Here is a 19325-nt window from a genome sequence, read left to right on the forward strand (position 1 = left end):
TTTTCTTTATACCACACAGGGATAGTTAGGTTAATGCGTTGAGGCGGTGGGCCAGTCTGAACAAATGCGTTTTTAGGGCACGCTTAAAACTGTGGGGATTGGGGATTAATCGTATTAACCTGGGTAGTGCATTCCAAAGAATCGGCGCAGCACGTGTGAAGTCTTGGAGACAGGAATGGGAGGTTCTGATTATTGAGGCTGCTAACCTGAGGTCATTAGCGGAGCGGAGGGCACGGGTAGGGTGGTAGACTGAGACCAGAGAGGAGATGTAGGGTGGTGCTGAGCCATGGAGTGCTTTGTGGATGAGGGTAGTAGTTTTGTACTGGATTCTGGAGTGGATGGGTAGCCAGTGTAATGACTGGCGCAAGGTAGAGGCATCGGTGTAACGGTTGGGGAGGAATATGATCCTGGCAGCAGCATTCAGGACAGATTGGAGCGGGGAGAGTTTGGTAAGAGGGAGGCTGATTAGTAGAGAGTTACAATAGTCCAGACGAGAATGAATAAGTGAGACAGTAAGAGTTTTTGCAGAGTCGAAAGTAAGAAAAGGGCGAATTCTAGAAATGTTTTTGAGATGCAGATAAGAAGAGCGAGCCAATGATCAGATGTGGGGGGTGAATGAAAGCTCGGAATCAAGGATGACCCCAAGGCAGCGGGCATGTTGCTTTGGAGTAATGATGGAACCGCACACGGAGATGGCAATGTCAGGCAAAGGTAGGTTAGTAGAGGGAGAAGAGTATGTAGCCATTTTGCTTGGCATACTTTAACCCCTCTCTGACCTCAGACGGGATAGTACGTCCGAGGTCAGATCCCCTGCTTTGATGTGGGGTTCGGCTGTGAGCTCGCATCAAAGCCAGGACATGTCAGCTGTTTTGCAACCCTGACATGTGTATGCAATAGCGGCGGGTGGAATCGCGATCCACCCGCCGCTATTAACTAGTTAAATGCCGCTGTCATACGCTGACAGCAGCATTTGACTAGTGCTTCCGGCCATCGGACCAATGTGTCGGCATGACAACTAGAGGTCTATTGAAGACCTGTATGGTTGTTGATGCCGGATTGCTGTGAGCGCCAATCTATCAATAAAAAAAGGATTAATGTGATCGCTAAACTGCATAAGTGTGGAGGAGGGAAGTAGGTCTTGGGAGGACCGGAGATTACGTGAGGGATGATATCGGGAGATTAGTTCAGAGATATATAGAGGAGACTGGTTATGGATGGCCTTGTAGGTCAGTATTAGTAATTTGAACTGGATATGCTGAGGGAATGGGAGCCAGTGATGAGATTTGCAGAGGGGAGAAGCAGAGGAGTAGCTAGGAGAGAGCTGAAATAGTCGGGCAGCAGAGTTAAGGATGGACTGGAGACATGCGATAGTGTTAGCACAGAGGCCACAGAAAAGGATGTTGCAGTAGTTGAGGCGGGACATGATGAGGGCATGCACAAGCATGTTAGTAGATTGAGGGTTGAGGAAATGATGGATTCTGGAGATATTTTTGAGCTGGAAGCAACAGGAGGAGGAAAGAGCTTGGATGTGCGGTTTGAAGGACAGGTCAGAGTCAAGGGTTACTCCGAGGCAGCTGACTTTCGGTATGGGGGAAAGCGTAATGTCATTAATTGTGATAGGAAGATCTGTGACATGGAGGAAAGATGCTGAGTTCAGATTTGTCCACATTGAGTTTGAGGAAGGCGAGAGAAGAACGAGGATATGGCTGACAGACACTCCGGGATTCTGGACAGCAGAGAGGTGATATCTGGGTCAGAGAGGTAGATCTGAGTGTCATTAGCATACATGTGGTACTGGAATCCATGGGACTTTATGAGTTGTCCCAGGTCAAGTGTATAGATTGAGAAGAGTAAGGGTCCTAGAACAGAGCCTTGGGAGACTCCAACAGAAAGAGGGTGGGCTGAGGAGGTAGTGTGGGAGTGGGAGACGCTGAATGTGCAATTGGAAAGGTATGAGGAGATCCAGGATAGGGCGATGTCTTTAATGCCAAAGGAGGAGAGGATGTGCAGCAGGAGGCAGTGGTCAACTGTGTCGAAATTAGAGGACAGGTCTAGAAATAGAAGTATGGAGTATTGACCGTTAGCTTTGGCTGTAAGTAGGTCGTTAGTAATTTTGGTCAGGGCAGTCTCAGTGGAATGATGGGGATGGAAACCAGATTGTCGATTGTCAAAGAGCAAGTTTTATGAGAGGTGAGAAGAAAGTTCAGCATGGACATGCTGCTCCAGGAGTTTGGAAGCAAATGGGAGAAGCGATATTGGGCGATAGCTGGACATAGTGGTTGGGTTGAGGGTTGGCTTTTTAAGGATAGGCGTGATTGTGAAATGGTTGAAAGCAGAAGGAAAGGTACTAGAAGTTAGTGATAGGTTGAAGAGATGGGTTAGGGATGGGATAAGTGTGGTGGTGAGGTTGGGGTGGAGGTGGGATGGGATGGAATCTAGTGCACAATTGGTGAGGCGTGATTTGGAGAGGAGACAATTAAGCACCCCTTCAGTAATGTTGGAGAGGGAGGTTTTGGGGTTTGGGCACTGGTCTGATACACAAAGGAGTTGTGGTGGTTGAACAATAAAACTTGCCTTGTTTGGTCAATCTTATTTTTGAAGTGTGTGGCAAAGTCCTCATCAGAGATGAGGGGGGTTGGAAGGGCAGTGGTGGGCAGAGGAGGGCATTAAAGATTTTGAATAACTGTTTGGGGTTGCAGGATAGGGAAGATAAAAGGGTTGTGAAGTAGGCATGTTTAGCCGAGGTGAGGGCAGATTTGAAAGCGAGCGTTGCCTGTTTGAATGCAGTGAAATCATCTTGCGAATTTGTTTTCTACCAATGCCGCTCTGAAACCCTGGACCTTGCCGGAGCTATTTAGTGATGTTATTGTGCCAGGGTTGTCTATTGATATGTCACACTCTGCCATGAATGAGAGCGGCGACCATGTCAATAGCCGATGCAAGAGTGGCATTATAGAAAGCAGTGGCACTGTCTGTGTCGTGGAGTGAGCATATGGATGCCAGTGGTAGAATAGAGTTAGAGAGAGTGTGGATGTCTAGGTGTACGAGGTTTCTGTGGGGGTGCACATGTTACTGGACATGGGTGACAGGTGAGGCAGACATGGATGAGAAAGTGAGTAGATGGTGGTTTGATAGCGGGAGAGGTGAGGTGGTGACATTAGATAGAGAGAAGAGCTGGTTGAAGACCAGATCTAATGTATGGCCATCTGTGTGGGTGGCTGTGAAGGGTGGCTGTGAGTAAGTCCAAAAGATGAAGTAAGGGACAGAAGTTTGGAGGCTGTTGATTGAAGGGTATCAGATCAGTGGGGATGTTGAAGTCACCCATGATAATAGTGGGAATGTCAGTGGAAAGAAAGAGAAGAAGCCAGGTGGAGAATTGGTCAATGGCTGGCCCTGAAGGTCGGTATATGATGGCCACTTGGAGGTTGGAGGGAGAGTAGATGCGGACCGAGTGGACTTTAAAAGAGGGGAGGATAAGGGAGGGTAGAGGTATGATTGGGTTGAAGGTGCAGTTAGTGGAAAGGAGAAGACCCACTCCTTCACCATGTCTGTTGCCGGGGCGAGGCATGTGGGTGAAGTTCAGGCCACCATAACACAGCGCAGCAGGGGAGGCGGCATTGGAAGATGTCAGCCATGTTTCTATGAGGCCAAGGAAGGCAAGATTGCGAGAGAGAAAGAGGTCATGAATCACATGAAGCTTATTGCAGATGGAGCGGGCATTCTAGAGTGCTCCAGAGAGAGGAAGCAGGGGGAAGGGTGTCAGGGGCATGGGTTTTACATTGGAAAGATTGAGGTAGTTCATGTTAGATAGGGAGCGGTAGGAGGGGGTAGTAATGGGAGGTATGAGCTGTTGGGATCCAGGATTGGGATATATGTCCCCAGCAGTGAGGAGAAGCAGAGAGAGGGAGAGCAGGTGGGATAAGAAGAGTGGCCGGCTTGTTTTATGTTTTATTAGGAGAGATCTGAGGTTGAGGAGCAGGTCAGCAGAGGAGGTCAGGTGGGGAGGTAAGTGGGAAGGGGAGATAATTATTTGGTTAGGGGGTGCTGGGGTTTGGGGATAGCGAAGGAGAGTGAGGATTAGTAGAACAAACACTGTAAGGGCATATGTAATCATGGTGAATGGGTCAGATGGGTTAAAAGAAAATCTAGGCCCAAGTAATAAGGAGTGCTTAATGGGCAGACATACCCAAAATACGTAGTGTGGGGTCCTGACTCCTGCCGTGACTAACTGCCATTGAAATAACTGCAGCTTCTCGATGCCTAGCTGCAGTGATGCTTTGCTGCAGGGGGACGCCTGCAAGACCCCACACACCCCACATGAATTGCTTGATGATTCTAGTTTCCAAAATGGGGTCAGTTATGGGAGTTTTTGCTGCTTTGATATGTCAGGGGCTCTGCAAATAGGACATGCCATGCACAATCTAGTCCAGACAAATTTACACTCCAAAAATCAAAGAGCACTCTTTTCTTTCCGAGCCCTGCCATGTGTCCAAACAGCAGTTTTTACCACATATGGGGTATTATCACATTCAGGAAAAAATTAGTAACAAATCAGGGGACCATTTTCTCCATTGTGAAAATTACAAATTTGAGGCTAAAACAACATTTTAACTGGAAAAAAAAACATAACTTTTGCTTTCACATCCATATTTTTAAACGTTCTATTAAGCACCTTGATTGTTCTGGTTTCCAATTGTTGGGGTTTATGCTGCTTTTGTACCTCAGGGTCTCTGCAAATGAGACATGGTGTCTGCAATCTATTCCAGCCAAATTTACATTCCAAATACCAAACGTCACTTCTTCCCTTCTGAGCCCTGCCGTGTGTCCTTACATCCTTACAGTACTTTTTAATTACATGTTGGGTTTTACCGAGCTCAGAGGAAAGTTGGTAACACACCGTGGCTCTTCTTTTTTGTTTTACCTCTAGCAAAAGTGAACTATTTGAATTTGGAGCTAAAGTAACATGTTTGTGAAAAAACTTACAATTTTTCAATATGACATTGACAACTTTATCAAATTCTGTGTAGAACCTATGGGTTCAAAATGCTCACTATACCTCTAAATAAAATCCTTGAGGAGTGTAGTTTCCAAAATGTGGTCAGTTTTGGGGGGTTCTGCTGTTTAGCTACTTTAGAGGCCCTGCAAATGCGACATGGTGACCGCAGTCTATTTCAACCAAATTTGTGCTCTAAAATTCACATGGTTCTCCTTCTCTTCTGGACCCTGCTGTTTGTCCATACAGAGATGCCTGACCACATGGGGGGTATTAAATGGGTAATAAATTGTGAGGTCCATTTTCTCATGGTATTCTTTGTAAAAGTGAAAAATGTGGGGCTAAAACATTTTAGAGGAGAATTTAACATTTTTATTTTTCCATTCTACTGTGTACTGCTTAAAGGGTTACCAAATTTCCTGACGGCACTTTTAAAGTTTTAAGAGTTTTCAATATATAGGCCCTTCAAAGTCCATTTAAATATGATCAGCATCCCAAAAGAAACAGGTTTTGTAAATAAAAAAAAAAGTTAAAATTGCTGTCAAACTTTTAACCCTTATAATATCCTAACATGTTAAAATGATGTTTGAAAATTATGCAGATGTAAAGTAGACATATGTGAAATTTTATTTATTAATTATTTTGTACAGCATGACTAACTGGTTTAATGATATACAAATTTAAAGTTTGAATATTGCAAATTTTTAAATATTTCCTCAAAATTCTGATATTTTCACTAATAAATGGAAAATATATCAACCTAAAGTTCCTACTACCATAAAATGCGGTGTGTTTTGAAAAAACAATCTCTGAAATAGTGGAATATGTTGAAGTATTATTGAGTAAAATGACACTGGTCAGGTTTCAAACTTGGGCTTGGTCATGAAGGAGGTTTACCACTACTCCTTTAACCCCCTTTCATATATCCTAACTCTTCCTATCAGTTTTCTAATATATTATTACCTGTCCTGCTCCTGTAAGCTCATGTCTATGTGGGCCAGCTAGTCTTTTGTTGTGATTCTTGCTCTGCTAGTTCCGGTCTGGAAACCAGAATCGAACATATCAAGGAGCGCATGTCATTCAATCCAGAATAAAAAAATGACTATTATATTTAAAAATAACCTTTATTTCAGTAGCCTTTTTTTGATATTTATACCTTACATGACCTATGAAATACTGAACCCAAAATATGCAATATGCTCTTATCAGCCTAAGTTCTATATGAAGCTAATATTGAACATAATTTTTGTTTCATACTAGAACCTGAAGTAGTGAAGAACCTGATGACTGGGATCATCACCACCACTTCTATATCTCTGAGCTGGGAGAAGCCAGATGGAAATGCAAGTTTTTATGAAATCCAGATTCTGGGAGAACCAACTTTCAATAAAACTGTGACTTTAACTTCTGATACAATTGAAGGCCTGACACCGGGAAATTATTACACATTGCTGGTCACTGCTGTTGTTGGGGAGAAGAAAGTCAGAGGAAACAGTACAGAAATATCTGTATATACAAGTGGGTATTATTTACATTCAGATTTTCAAATTTTATATATTTTCAAATGATTTTTACATAAGATGGATCTGTTTTCATATTCTACTAAACTGGTGGTTTAAGTCATAATCAAAGTTGGAACAGCTTATAAATTCTGATGAAAATCATAACAAAGAAACTTGTGGTCAGTTGTTGAAATTTTGCATAACTAAAATACTTCAATTTATATTATGTGAATGTGCAGTCTACATCTTTTTCTATAGCTATGTTATAAAAAAAATCCGCCTTTTTTTAAACCAGAATTTTGCCATAAGCTTTATGTGAAAATCTGAGATTGTGGGTTGTAATAATAATCTTGGCAGGTTAAAGATGCAACTATTTTTTATTCCTATGGTCTTACAGCAATTTGTAATTAGTTGGCCACAATGTAATACCCCCAGTCCAGCCCAGGTCAGGTAGTTCCACTGCTCCCATACCTGGCAATACACACTGTCTCCAATCTTTTGACTCGCCCACAGCTTTAGTATCTCACACCAGTATAGTTTATAGTCACAGTCTATGCTCCTGCAGATACTACGACAATTGCATGTGTGTCAAGCGCCAGCTGGTGACAACATTTATTACAGTTCCAGTAAGTACATAAAATGTTGCAAATCATAGTCTCACCCTTCCCTTAACTCGCCATGAATTAGAATATCTGTGTCTTTTGGGGCTTCCAGGGACAACTACCCCAACCAGTGGCACCCTGCTTTTGGCAGGCACCCACAGAGAGGAGGTAGCCGCAGGCTTAGGAAACTGACAAAGTCCATTGAGGTATGTGGCCAGATGACCTGATTGTCCCACCCTGGAAACGTCTTTGATGGTTCGGTGATGGTCAATGGAGCAGATTTCTATTCCTCCAGCTGGTCCTGTGGTCCCTTAAGCTGATGTCCTGTATAGTCAAATCTGTATTTCTCCAGTTGGAACTATGGTGACTGGCTACTGTCATTCAGATGCTCTCAAAACAGAGGCAGATCCTCCTTTTACAGTTCACAGCTCTTATTCAGGCATTTTTCCATAGAATTAGGGGAAGGTGTGAGGAGGTCATCTCTTATTACTTGAGTGTTCAAATAACCTACATAGTTAGTCCTTCAATATTTGCAGAACAAACAGCTTCGTGGACTGATACAAAGGGTAACCAAAATATCAACAAACATCGATTGTTCAATTATATGGTGCCTTTGTTTCCCAAGGATAGTTGAACAATAAGCTGCAAGGACAGATACAATAGGTAAACAGCAACCCTTCAACAACTCACACACATCAATTCAGTCTACAACAAGAATCAACATTCAGATTCATATGAACAAAAGCTCATGTCCCTGGGCCTACAATATATGTATGGCAAAACTAAGAATAAATGCTGTGACACCACACTATGCATAATTTTTTAAAAAATTTGGACAACCTCTATTACCTATAAAGTGCTAGTTGATCAAAACTAGCGACAAACCAATTCAGGTGACAACAAATATGGCAGCAATTACTGTTGCCTTTGTTGTAAAAATGGCTGCCCTAAATAGAAATAAAAGTGTTCTAAACTTTGTGATAAAAAGAAACTAAATTACCAAATTTTAACTGTTGTTCTGAGTTTTATAATACTGTTACCAGACCATGTGTACAGGCATTTGTATCGCAATAAAAACAGACTCATATCAGCACAATTTTTGCTGCTTTTTCTATTAACACACAAATAAGTGCTGCCTCACTCTACTCTAGTGAAGGTATTTAACCCCTTTACCCCCAAGGATGGTTTGCATGTTAAGGACAGGGCCAATTTTTACAATTCTGACCACTGTCCATTTTTGAGCTTATAACTCTTGAATGCTTCAACGGATCCTGGTGATTCTGACATTGTTTTCTCGTGAAGTATTGTACTTCATGATAATGGTAACATTTCATTGATATGACTTGCGTTTATTTGTGAAAAAATTGAAATTTGGTGAAAATTTTGAAAATGTTGCAATTTTCCAACTTGGCGATTCTGACATTGTTTTCTCGTAACATATTGTACTTCAGGATAGTGGTAAAATTTATTCGATAAAACTTGCTTTTATTTGTGAAAACAACGTAAATTTGGCAAAAATTTTGAAAATTTAGCAATTTTCCAACTTTGAATTTTTATGCCCTTAAATCGCACAGATGTGTCACACAAAATACTTACTAACTAACATTTCCCACATGTCTACTTTACATTAGCACAATTTTGGAACCAAAATTTAATTATGTTAGGGAGTTATAAGGGTTAAAAGTTGACCAGTGATTTCTCATTTTTACAACACCATTTTTTTTAGGGACCACATCACATTTGAAGTCACTTTGAGGGGTCTATATGATAGAAAATACCCAAAAGTGACACCATTCTAAAAACTGCACCCCTCAAGGTGCACAAAACCACATTCAAGAAGTTTATTAACCCTTCAGGTGCTTCACAGGAATCTTTGGAATGTTTAAAAAAATGAACATTTAACTTTTTTTCACAAAAAAATTATTTCAAATCCAAATTTTTTAATTCCCAAGAGTAACAGGAGAAATTGGAACCCAAAATTTATTGATCAATTTGTCCTGAGTACGCTAATATCCCATATGTTGGGGGAACCACTGTTTGGGTGCACTGCAGAGCTCAGAATTGAAGGAGTGCCATTTGACTTTTCCAATGCAAAATTGGCTGGAATTGAGATTGGATGCCATGTCGCAATTGGAGAGCCCCTGATGTGCCTAAACAGTGGAAACACCCCCCACAAGTTACACCATTTTGGAAACTAGACCCCCCAAGGAACTTATCTAGATGTATGGTGAGAACTTTGAACCCCCAAGGGCTTCACAGAAGTTTATAACGTAGAGCTGTAAAATTAAAAAATCATATTTTTTCCACAAAAATGATCTTTTCACCCCCTGTTTTAATTTTCCAAGGGTAACAGGGCCCCAAAATTTATTGTGCAATTTGTCCTTAGTATGCTGATGCCCCATATGTGGGAGAAAACTACTGTATGGGCACACGTCAAGGCTCAGAAGGGAAGTGGTGACGTTTTGGAATGCAGACTTTGATGGAATGGTCTGTGGGTGTCATGTCGCGTTTGGAGAGCCCCTGATGTGCCTAAACAGTGGAAACCTCCAACAAGTGACCCCATTTTGGAAACTAAACCTCCCAAGGAACTTATCTAGATGTGTGGTGAGAACTTTGAACCCCCAGGTGTTTCACTAAAGTTTATAACGCCCGGGCATGAAAATAAAAAAATCACATTTTTTCCACAAACATGACTTTTTACTCCCCAATTTTTTTATTTTCCCAAGTGTAACAGGAGAAATTGGACCCCAAACGTTGTTGTGCAATTTGTCGTGAGTACGCTAATTCCCCATATGTGGGGGTAAACCACTGTTTGGATGCATGGCAAAGCTCGGAAGGGAAGTAGCACCATTTGACTTTTTCAACGCAGAATTGGCTGGAATTGAGATCAGGCGCCATGTCACGTTTGGAGAGACCCTGATGTGCCTAAACAGTGGAAACCCCCAATTCTAACTCCAACCCTAACCCCAACACACCCCTAACTCTAATCCCAACCCTAATCATAACCCTAACCAAAAACCTAACCCTAAAACACCCCTAACCCTAATCCCAACCCTAACCCTAATACCAACTGTAACCGTAATCCTAACTTTAGCCCCAACCCTAACCCTAATGGGAAAATGGAAATAAATACATTTTTTTTATTTAATTATTTTCCCTAACTAAGGGGGTGATATTATTGGTACCATTTTCTGGCACATGACATTTTTTGATCGCTTTTTATTCCGATTTTTGAGAGGCAGAATGAACAAAAACCAGCAATTCATGAATTTCTTTTGGGGGAGGGGCGTTTATAATATTCCGCATCTGGTAAAATTGATAAAGCAGTTTTATTCTTTGGGTCAGTATGATGACAGCGATACCTCATTTATATCTTTTTTATGTTTTGGTGCTTTTATACACTAAAAACTATTTTATGTAAAAAATAATTATTTTTGCATAGCTTTATTCTGACAGCTATAACTTTTTTATTTTTCCTGTGATGGAGCTATATGGCAGCTTGCTTTTTGCGGGATAAGATTACATTTTCAGTGGTACCATGTTTATTTATATCTGTCTTTTTGATAGCGTGTTATTCCACTTATTGTTCGGCGGCATTGTGCTAAAGCATTGTTTTTTGCCTTGCGTTTTTTCTTTTTATGATGTTCACTAAAGGGGTTAACTAGTGGGACAGTTTTATAGGGCGGGTTGCTACGGATGCGAGGTGTTATGACCCCAATGGCGAGGGTCTCAGAGATATCAGCAAGTCTGCGAAGTACAAAAATCCAGCTCATAGGGCAGTGGTAACTGGGTTGACCATATATCTACTCCTAACGCCAACCCTAGAAGTAGCCGGGGAACATGCCTACGTTGGTCGCTAGATGTCTCGCGCCAGCCGGAGAGCTAACTACCCCTAGAAGAGGAAAACAAAGACCTCTCTTGCCTCCAGAGAAAAGACCCCAAAAGTAGGATACAAGCCCCCCACAAATAATAACGGTGAGGTAAGAGGAAATGACAAACACAGAGATGAACTAGGTTTAGCAAAGAGAGGCCCACTTACTAATAGCAGAATATAGTAAGATAACTTATATGGTCAACAAAAACCCTATCAAAAATCCACGCTGGAGATTCAAGAACCCCCGAACCGTCTAACGGCCCGGGGGGAGAACACCAGCCGCCCTAGAGCTTCCAGCAAGGTCAGGATACAGATTATATACAAGCTGGACAAAAATTGCAAACAAAAACAAATTGCAAAAAGCAAAAAAGCAGACTTAGCTTAATGAAGCAGGAACCAGGATCAGTAGACAAGAGCACTACAGATTAGCTCTGATATCAACGTTGCCAGGCATTGAACTGAAGGTCCAGGGAGCTTATATAGCAACACCCCTGACCTAACGACCCAGGTGAGCATAAAAGGAATGACTGACATATCCAGAGTCAAATCACTAGTAGCTACTAGAGGGAGCCAAAAAGTAAATTTACAACAGTACCCCCCCCTTAGTGAGGGGTCACCGAACCCTCACCAAGACCACCAGGGCGATCAGGATGAGCGGCGTGAAAGGCACGAACTAAATCGGCCGCATGCACATCAGAGGCAACCACCCAGGAATTATCCTCCTGACCATAGCCCTTCCACTTGACCAGATACTGAAGCCTCCGCCTGGAGAGACGAGAATCCAAGATCTTCTCCACCATGTACTCCAACTCGCCCTCAACCAACACCAGAGCAGGAGGCTCAGCAGAAGGAACCACAGGTACAACGTACCGCCGCAACAAGGACCTATGAAATACGTTGTGAATGGCAAATGACACCGGAAGATCCAGGCGAAAGGATACAGGATTAGGGATCTCCAATATCTTGTAAGGACCAATGAATCAAGGTTTAAATTTGGGAGAGGAGACCTTCATAGGAACAAATCGAGAAGACAGCCATACCAAATCCCCAACGCGAAGTCGGGGACCCACACCGCGGCGGCGGTTGGCAAAACGCTGAGCCTTCTCCTGTGACAACTTCAAGTTGTCCACCACATGATTCCAGATCCGCTGCAACCTATCCACCACAGAATCCACCCCAGGACAGTCAGAAGGCTCGACATGTCCCGAGGAAAAACGAGGGTGGAAACCAGAGTTGCAGAAAAATGGCGAAACCAAGGTGGCAGAACTAGCCCGATTATTAAGGGCAAATTCAGCCAACGGCAAGAAGGTCACCCAATCATCCTGATCAGAAGAGACAAAACACCTCAAATACGCCTCAAGAGTCTGATTAGTTCGTTCCGTTTGTCCGTTAGTCTGTGGATGAAAAGCGGACGAAAACGACAAATCTATGCCCATCCTACCACAAAAAGATCGCCAGAACCTGGAAACAAACTGGGATCCTCTATCCGACACAATATTCTCAGGAATGCCGTGCAAGCGAACCACGTTCTGGAAGAACACAGGAACCAGATCAGAAGAGGAAGGCAGTTTGGGCAAAGGAACCAGATGGACCATCTTGGAGAAACGATCACATATCACCCAGATGACAGACATGCCCTGAGACACCGGAAGATCCGAAATGAAATCCATAGAGATGTGTGTCCAAGGTCTCTTCGGGACAGGCAAGGGCAAGAGCAACCCGCTGGCACGAGAACAGCAAGGCTTAGCTCGAGCACAAGTACCACAGGACTGCACAAATGACCGCACATCTCTTGACAAGGAAGGCCACCAAAAGGACCTGGCCACCAGATCTCTGGTGCCAAAAATTCCCGGGTGCCCTGCCAACACTGAGGAATGAACCTCAGAAATGACTCTGCTGGTCCATTTAGCAGGCACAAACAATCTGTCAGGTGGACAAGAGTCAGGCCTACCAGCCTGAAATCTCTGCAACACACGTCGCAGATCTGGAGAAATAGCTGACAGGATAACTCCTTCCTTAAGAATACCCACAGGTTCAGCGACTCCAGGAGCATCAGGCACAAAGCTCCTAGACAGAGCATCGGCCTTCACATTCTTAGAAACTGGTAAATATGAAACCACAAAGTCAAAACGGGAGAAAAACAATGACCAGCGGGCCTGTCTAGGATTCAGGCGTTTAGCAGACTCGAGGTACATCAGATTTTTGTGATCAGTCAAGACCACCACACGATGCTTAGCACCCTCGAGCCAATGACGCCACTCCTCAAATGCCCACTTCATGGCCAACAACTCCCGATTGCCCACATCATAATTTCGCTCTGCCGGCGAAAACTTCCTAGAGAAAAAGGCACAAGGTCTCATAGTAGAGCAACCAGGGCCTCTCTGCGACAAAACGGCCCCTGCCCCAATCTCCGAAGCATCCACTTCAACCTGAAAGGGAAGTGAGACATCAGGCTGGCACAAAACAGGCGCTGAAGTAAACCGGCGCTTCAACTCCTGGAAAGCCTCCACGGCAGCAGGAGCCCAGTTAGCCACATCAGAGCCTTTCTTGGTCATATCCGTCAACGGTTTAACAACGCTAGAAAAATTAGCGATAAAACGACGGTAGAAGTTAGCAAAACCCAAGAACTTCTGAAGACTCTTAACTGACGAGGGTTGAGTCCAATCATGAATAGCTCGAACCTTGACTGGGTCCATCTCCACAGCAGAAGGGGAAAAAATGAACCCTAAAAAGGGAACCTTCTGTACACCAAAGAGACACTTTGAGCCTTTAACAAACAAAGAATTTTCACGCAAAATCTTGAAAACCATCCTGACCTGCTCCACATGCGAGTCCCAATCATCAGAAAAAACCAGAATATCATCCAGATAAACGATCAAAAATTTATCCAGATACTTCCGGAAAATGTCATGCATAAAGGACTGAAAAACGGAAGGTGCATTAGAGAGCCCAAATGGCATCACCAAGTACTCAAAATGACCTTCGGGCGTATTGAATGCGGTTTTCCATTCATCTCCTTGCTTAATGCGCACAAGGTTGTACGCACCACGAAGGTCTATCTTGGTGAACCACTTGGCACCTTTAATCCGGGCAAACAAGTCTGACAACAACGGCAAAGGATACTGAAATTTGACAGTGATCTTATTTAAAAGCTGATAGTCAATACAAGGCCTCAAAGATCCGTCCTTTTTAGCCACAAAAAAGAATCCCGCACCAAGAGGGGAAGAAGAAGGACGGATATGCCCCTTCTCCAGAGACTCCTTAATATATGAGCGCATCGCGGTATGTTCAGGTACCGACAGATTAAACAGTCTTCCCTTAGGAAACTTACTGCCTGGAATCAAATCTATTGCACAGTCACATTCCCTATGAGGAGGCAATGCACTTGACCTAGACTCGCTGAAGACATCCTGATAATCAGACAAATACGCCGGAACTTCTGAAGGCGTAGAAGTAGCAATAGACACGGGCAGGGAATCTCCATGAATTCCATGACAGCCCCAACTTGACACTGACATTGCCTTCCAGTCCAAGACTGGATTATGGGTCTGCAACCATGGCAAACCCAAAACCACCAAATCATGCATCTTATGCAGAACAAGAAAACGTATCACCTCCTCGCTGAAGACATCCTGATAATCAGACAAATACGCCGGAACTTCTGAAGGCGTAGAAGTAGCAATAGACACGGGCAGGGAATCTCCATGAATTCCATGACAGCCCCAACTTGACACTGACATTGCCTTCCAGTCCAAGACTGGATTATGGGTCTGCAACCATGGCAAACCCAAAACCACCAAATCATGCATCTTATGCAGAACAAGAAAACGTATCACCTCCCGATGTTCAGGAGTCATGCACATGGTAACCTGTGTCCAAAACTGCGGTTTATTTTCTGCCAATGGCGTAGCGTCAATACCCCTAAGAGGGATAGGATTTTCTAATGGCTCAAGAACAAAACCGCAGCGCTTGGCGAATGACAGATCCATAAGACTCAGGGCAGCACCTGAATCCACAAACGCCACGACAGGATACGATGACAGTGAGCAAATCAAAGTTACAGATAGAATGAACTTAGATTGCAAATTACCAATGGCGACAGGACTAACAACCTTAGTAAGACGCTTAGAGCATGCTGAGATAACATGTGCAGAATCACCACAGTAGTAACACAAGCCATTCTGGCGTCTATGAATTTTCCGCTCATTTCTAGTCAGGATTCTATCACATTGCATTAAATCAGGTGCCTGTTCAGATAACACCATGAGGGAATTTGCGGTTTTGCGCTCCCGCAACCGCCGGTCAATTTGAATTGCCAGGGCCATGGAATCATTCAGACCTGTGGGAATGGGAAAACCCACCATCACATTCTTAATGGCTTCAGAAAGGCCATTTCTAAAATTTGCAGCCAATGCACACTCGTTCCACTGGGTCAGCACGGACCATTTCCGAAATTTTTGGCAATACACCTCAGCCTCGTCCTGGCCCTGAGACATAGCCAGCAAGGCTTTTTCTGCCTGAATCTCAAGATTGGGTTCCTCATAAAGCAAACCGAGCGCCAGAAAAAACGCATCAATATCAGCCAATGCCGGATCTCCTGGCGCCAGCGAGAAAGCCCAATCTTGAGGGTCGCCCCGTAAAAAAGAAATAACAATTTTAACTTGCTGAGCGGAGTCTCCAGAGGAACAGGGTCTCAGGGACAAAAACAATTTACAATTATTCCTGAAATTTCTAAACTTAAATCGATCTCCGGAAAACAGTTCAGGAATCGGTATCTTAGGTTCTGACATAGGATTTCTGGTAACATAATCTTGTATGCCCTGCACACGAGCAGCAAGCTGGTCCACACTTGTAATCAAGGTCTGGACATTCATGTCTGCAGCAATCACAAGCCACTCAGAGGTAAAGGGGATAAGAAAAAAAAATGAGAGAGAGAAAAAAAAAAAACTCAGAACTTTCTTTCTTATAATCCCACTTCTGCAATGCATTTAACATTTAATACTGGCCTGGCAAACTGTTATGACCCCAATGGCGAGGGTCTCAGAGATATCAGCAAGTCTGCGAAGTACAAAAATCCAGCTCATAGGGCAGTGGTAACTGGGTTGACCATATATCTACTCCTAACGCCAACCCTAGAAGTAGCCGGGGAACATGCCTACGTTGGTCGCTAGATGTCTCGCGCCAGCCGGAGAGCTAACTACCCCTAGAAGAGGAAAACAAAGACCTCTCTTGCCTCCAGAGAAAAGACCCCAAAAGTAGGATACAAGCCCCCCACAAATAATAACGGTGAGGTAAGAGGAAATGACAAACACAGAGATGAACTAGGTTTAGCAAAGAGAGGCCCACTTACTAATAGCAGAATATAGTAAGATAACTTATATGGTCAACAAAAACCCTATAAAAAATCCACACTGGAGATTCAAGAACCCCCGAACCGTCTAACGGCCCGGGGGGAGAACACCAGCCGCCCTAGAGCTTCCAGCAAGGTCAGGATACAGATTATATACAAGCTGGACAAAAATTGCAAACAAAAACAAATTGCAAAAAGCAAAAAAGCAGACTTAGCTTAATGAAGCAGGAACCAGGATCAGTAGACAAGAGCACTACAGATTAGCTCTGATATCAACGTTGCCAGGCATTGAACTGAAGGTCCAGGGAGCTTATATAGCAACACCCCTGACCTAACGACCCAGGTGAGCATAAAAGGAATGACTGACATATCCAGAGTCAAATCACTAGTAGCCACTAGAGGGAGCCAAAAAGTAAATTCACAACAGCGAGGATACCAAATATGTGTACTTTTATTGTTTTGATTTTTTTTCACTCAAATATTTATTTATTGATATAATAAATATTTATTTTTTTATAATTTTTTATTATTTTTTAAAAATGTTTTCACAATTATTTTTAATATTTTTTTTAATTCATTCTTATTTTTACACTGTGTCCCACTAAGGGACACTCATTTTTTGCAGGCTGATAGCTTCTATAACATGCAGATCTGCATGCTACAGAAGCTGTCTGCGCTGCAGCTTCTATGCACTGACACTGAGAGACTCCTGACATGCACTGTGCTTGACAGGACGTCTCTCAGCAGTGGAGATACAGATGTCATCATGATAACATCGCGTCTCCATGGCAGCGATCGGGACCCTGCGGCGTGCAGCGGGGCCTCCGATCCAAATTCAGAGACAGCCCCTGTGCCGGCTCTGGAATACTGCGGTCTTGTTTGATCGCAGTGTTCTGGGGGTTAAATTGTCGGGGATGGTCCGTGACCGCTGCTGGCACTTAGTTCTGGGTGTCAGCTGTGAGTATCAGCTGACACCTGGCCCCGATCGGCCTCGACGTACTTTTTCGTCCATGGGGATTAAGTTCCAGGTCACACGGACGGAATAGTACGTCTGATGGCAGAAAGGGGTTAACCCTCTCATGCCATGGCCATTTTCCACTTTTTCCGCCCCTTTTTCCAAGAGCCATAACTTTTTTATATTTCTATCAATATGGCCTTGTGAGGGCTTGTTTTTTGCAGAACAAGTTGTACCGTATATACTCGAGTATAAGCCGACCCGAGTATAAGCCGACCCCCCTAATTTTGCCACAAAAAACTGGGAAAACTTATTGACTCGAGTATAAGCCTAGGGTGGAAAATGCAGCAGGTACCGGTGAATTTCAAAATTAGAAATAGATGCTCCATACCGTTCATTATGGCCCCATAGATGCTCCACATAAAGCTGTGCCATATATAATGCTCTGCACCGTTCATTATGGCCCCATAGATACTCCACATAAAGCTGTGCCATATATACAATGCTCTGCACCTTTGCCCCATAGATAGCTGTGCCATATATATAATGCTCTGCACCGTTGCCCCATAGCTGTGCCATATAGTGCTCTGCACCGTTGCCCCATAGCTGTGCCATATAGTGCTCTGCACCGTTGCCCCATAGCTCTGCACCATTGCCCCATAGCTGTGCCATATAGTGCTCTGCACCGTTGCCCCATAGCTGTGCCATATAGTGCTCTGCACTGTTGCCCCATAGCTCTGCACCATTGCCCCATAGCTGTGCCATATAGTGCTCTGCACCGTTGCCCCATAGCTGTGCCATATAGTGCTCTGCACCGTTGCCCCATAGCTCTGCCATATAGTGCTCTGCACCATTGCCCCATAGATGCTCCACATAAATCTGTGCTGCTGCAATAAAAAAAAAAAACACATACTCACCTGTCTTGCTTGCAGCTCCTCGGCGCCATCTTCCCGGCGTCTCTCTCTCCGCACTGACTGATCAGGCAGAGGGCGGCGCGCACACTATATGCGTCATCGCGCCCTCTGCCTGATCAGTCAGTGCAGAGAGACGCCGGGAAGACGGCGCGACGCCCGGCGTGTGGAACGAGGACAGGTGAATATGACATACTTACCTGCTCCCAGCGTCCCGCTCCTTCCCCCTGCCTGTCTTCGGTGCCGCAGCCTCTTTCTCTATCAGCGGTCACCGGCACCGCTTCATTAGAGAAATGAATATGCGGCTCCGCCCCTATGGGAGGTGGAGCAGCCTATTCATTTCTCTAATGAGCGGTCCCACGTGACCGCTCAGGGGAAGAGGCTGCGGCACCGAAGACAGTGGGACGTGCAGGGGGGGCGACAGGAGCCCCGGAAGCAGGTGAGTATATGACAGTGCTCACCCGCCGACCCCACCACCGATCATGACTCGAGTATAAGCCGAGGGGGCACTTTCAGCCCAAAAATTTGGGCTGAAAATCTCGGCTTATACTCGAGTATATACGGTACTTTTGAATTACATCATTTATTTTACCATATATTGTATTGGAAAGTTGAAAAAAAATTCAAATGCAGTGAAATTGCAAAAAGAGTTCAATTCCATAACTTTTTTTGGGTTTCTTGTTCTTTTATTTACCATGTTATATGGTAAAACTGACCGTTAAATACGATTCCCCAGATTTTTATAAGTACACAGATACTAAACATTTATAGCTTAGCCAATCAGTGGTTGTCTAATGCCTCTAATCATAAAGTGTAAGCCCACCTTCCTTCTTACATTGTAACCTTGCAGTGGCCGGCCGTGTACAATTTAAAAAAACAAATAGAAGGTGTGAAGATCTGAGGTTGTCGGTTGCAATAATCATCTAGGCAGGTTAATAAAACAACTATTTTTTATTCCTTACAACCATAGTTTTACAACAACTCCGGGTAGATGGTCAAAATATATGACCCACTGTCCCCATACCAGGCGCTGTCTCATAACTTTTGGTTCACCCACAGATTTTGTATCTCCTTCCAGAATAGTCTATAGTCACAGTCCATGCTCCTCTAAACGACAGATAACAGACAAAGGTCGTGT

At 43.8% G+C, this 19325-nt stretch overlaps 1 protein-coding gene across 1 annotated transcript in view; it reads left to right on the top strand.

Moving 5' to 3' along the window:
* Nucleotides 1–19325, top strand: part of LOC143808017 (tenascin-X-like) — a 332081-nt gene that overhangs the window by 67411 nt on the left and 245345 nt on the right. The window contains exon 13 of the mRNA XM_077290219.1: nucleotides 6254–6511. Within this exon, the coding sequence (XP_077146334.1) occupies nucleotides 6254–6511 (258 nt within the window). The remainder of the gene's footprint in view (nucleotides 1–6253; nucleotides 6512–19325) is intronic.

This window comes from Ranitomeya variabilis, chromosome 2 (assembly GCF_051348905.1).
Source record: "Ranitomeya variabilis isolate aRanVar5 chromosome 2, aRanVar5.hap1, whole genome shotgun sequence".
Classification (NCBI taxonomy): Eukaryota; Metazoa; Chordata; class Amphibia; order Anura; family Dendrobatidae; genus Ranitomeya; species Ranitomeya variabilis.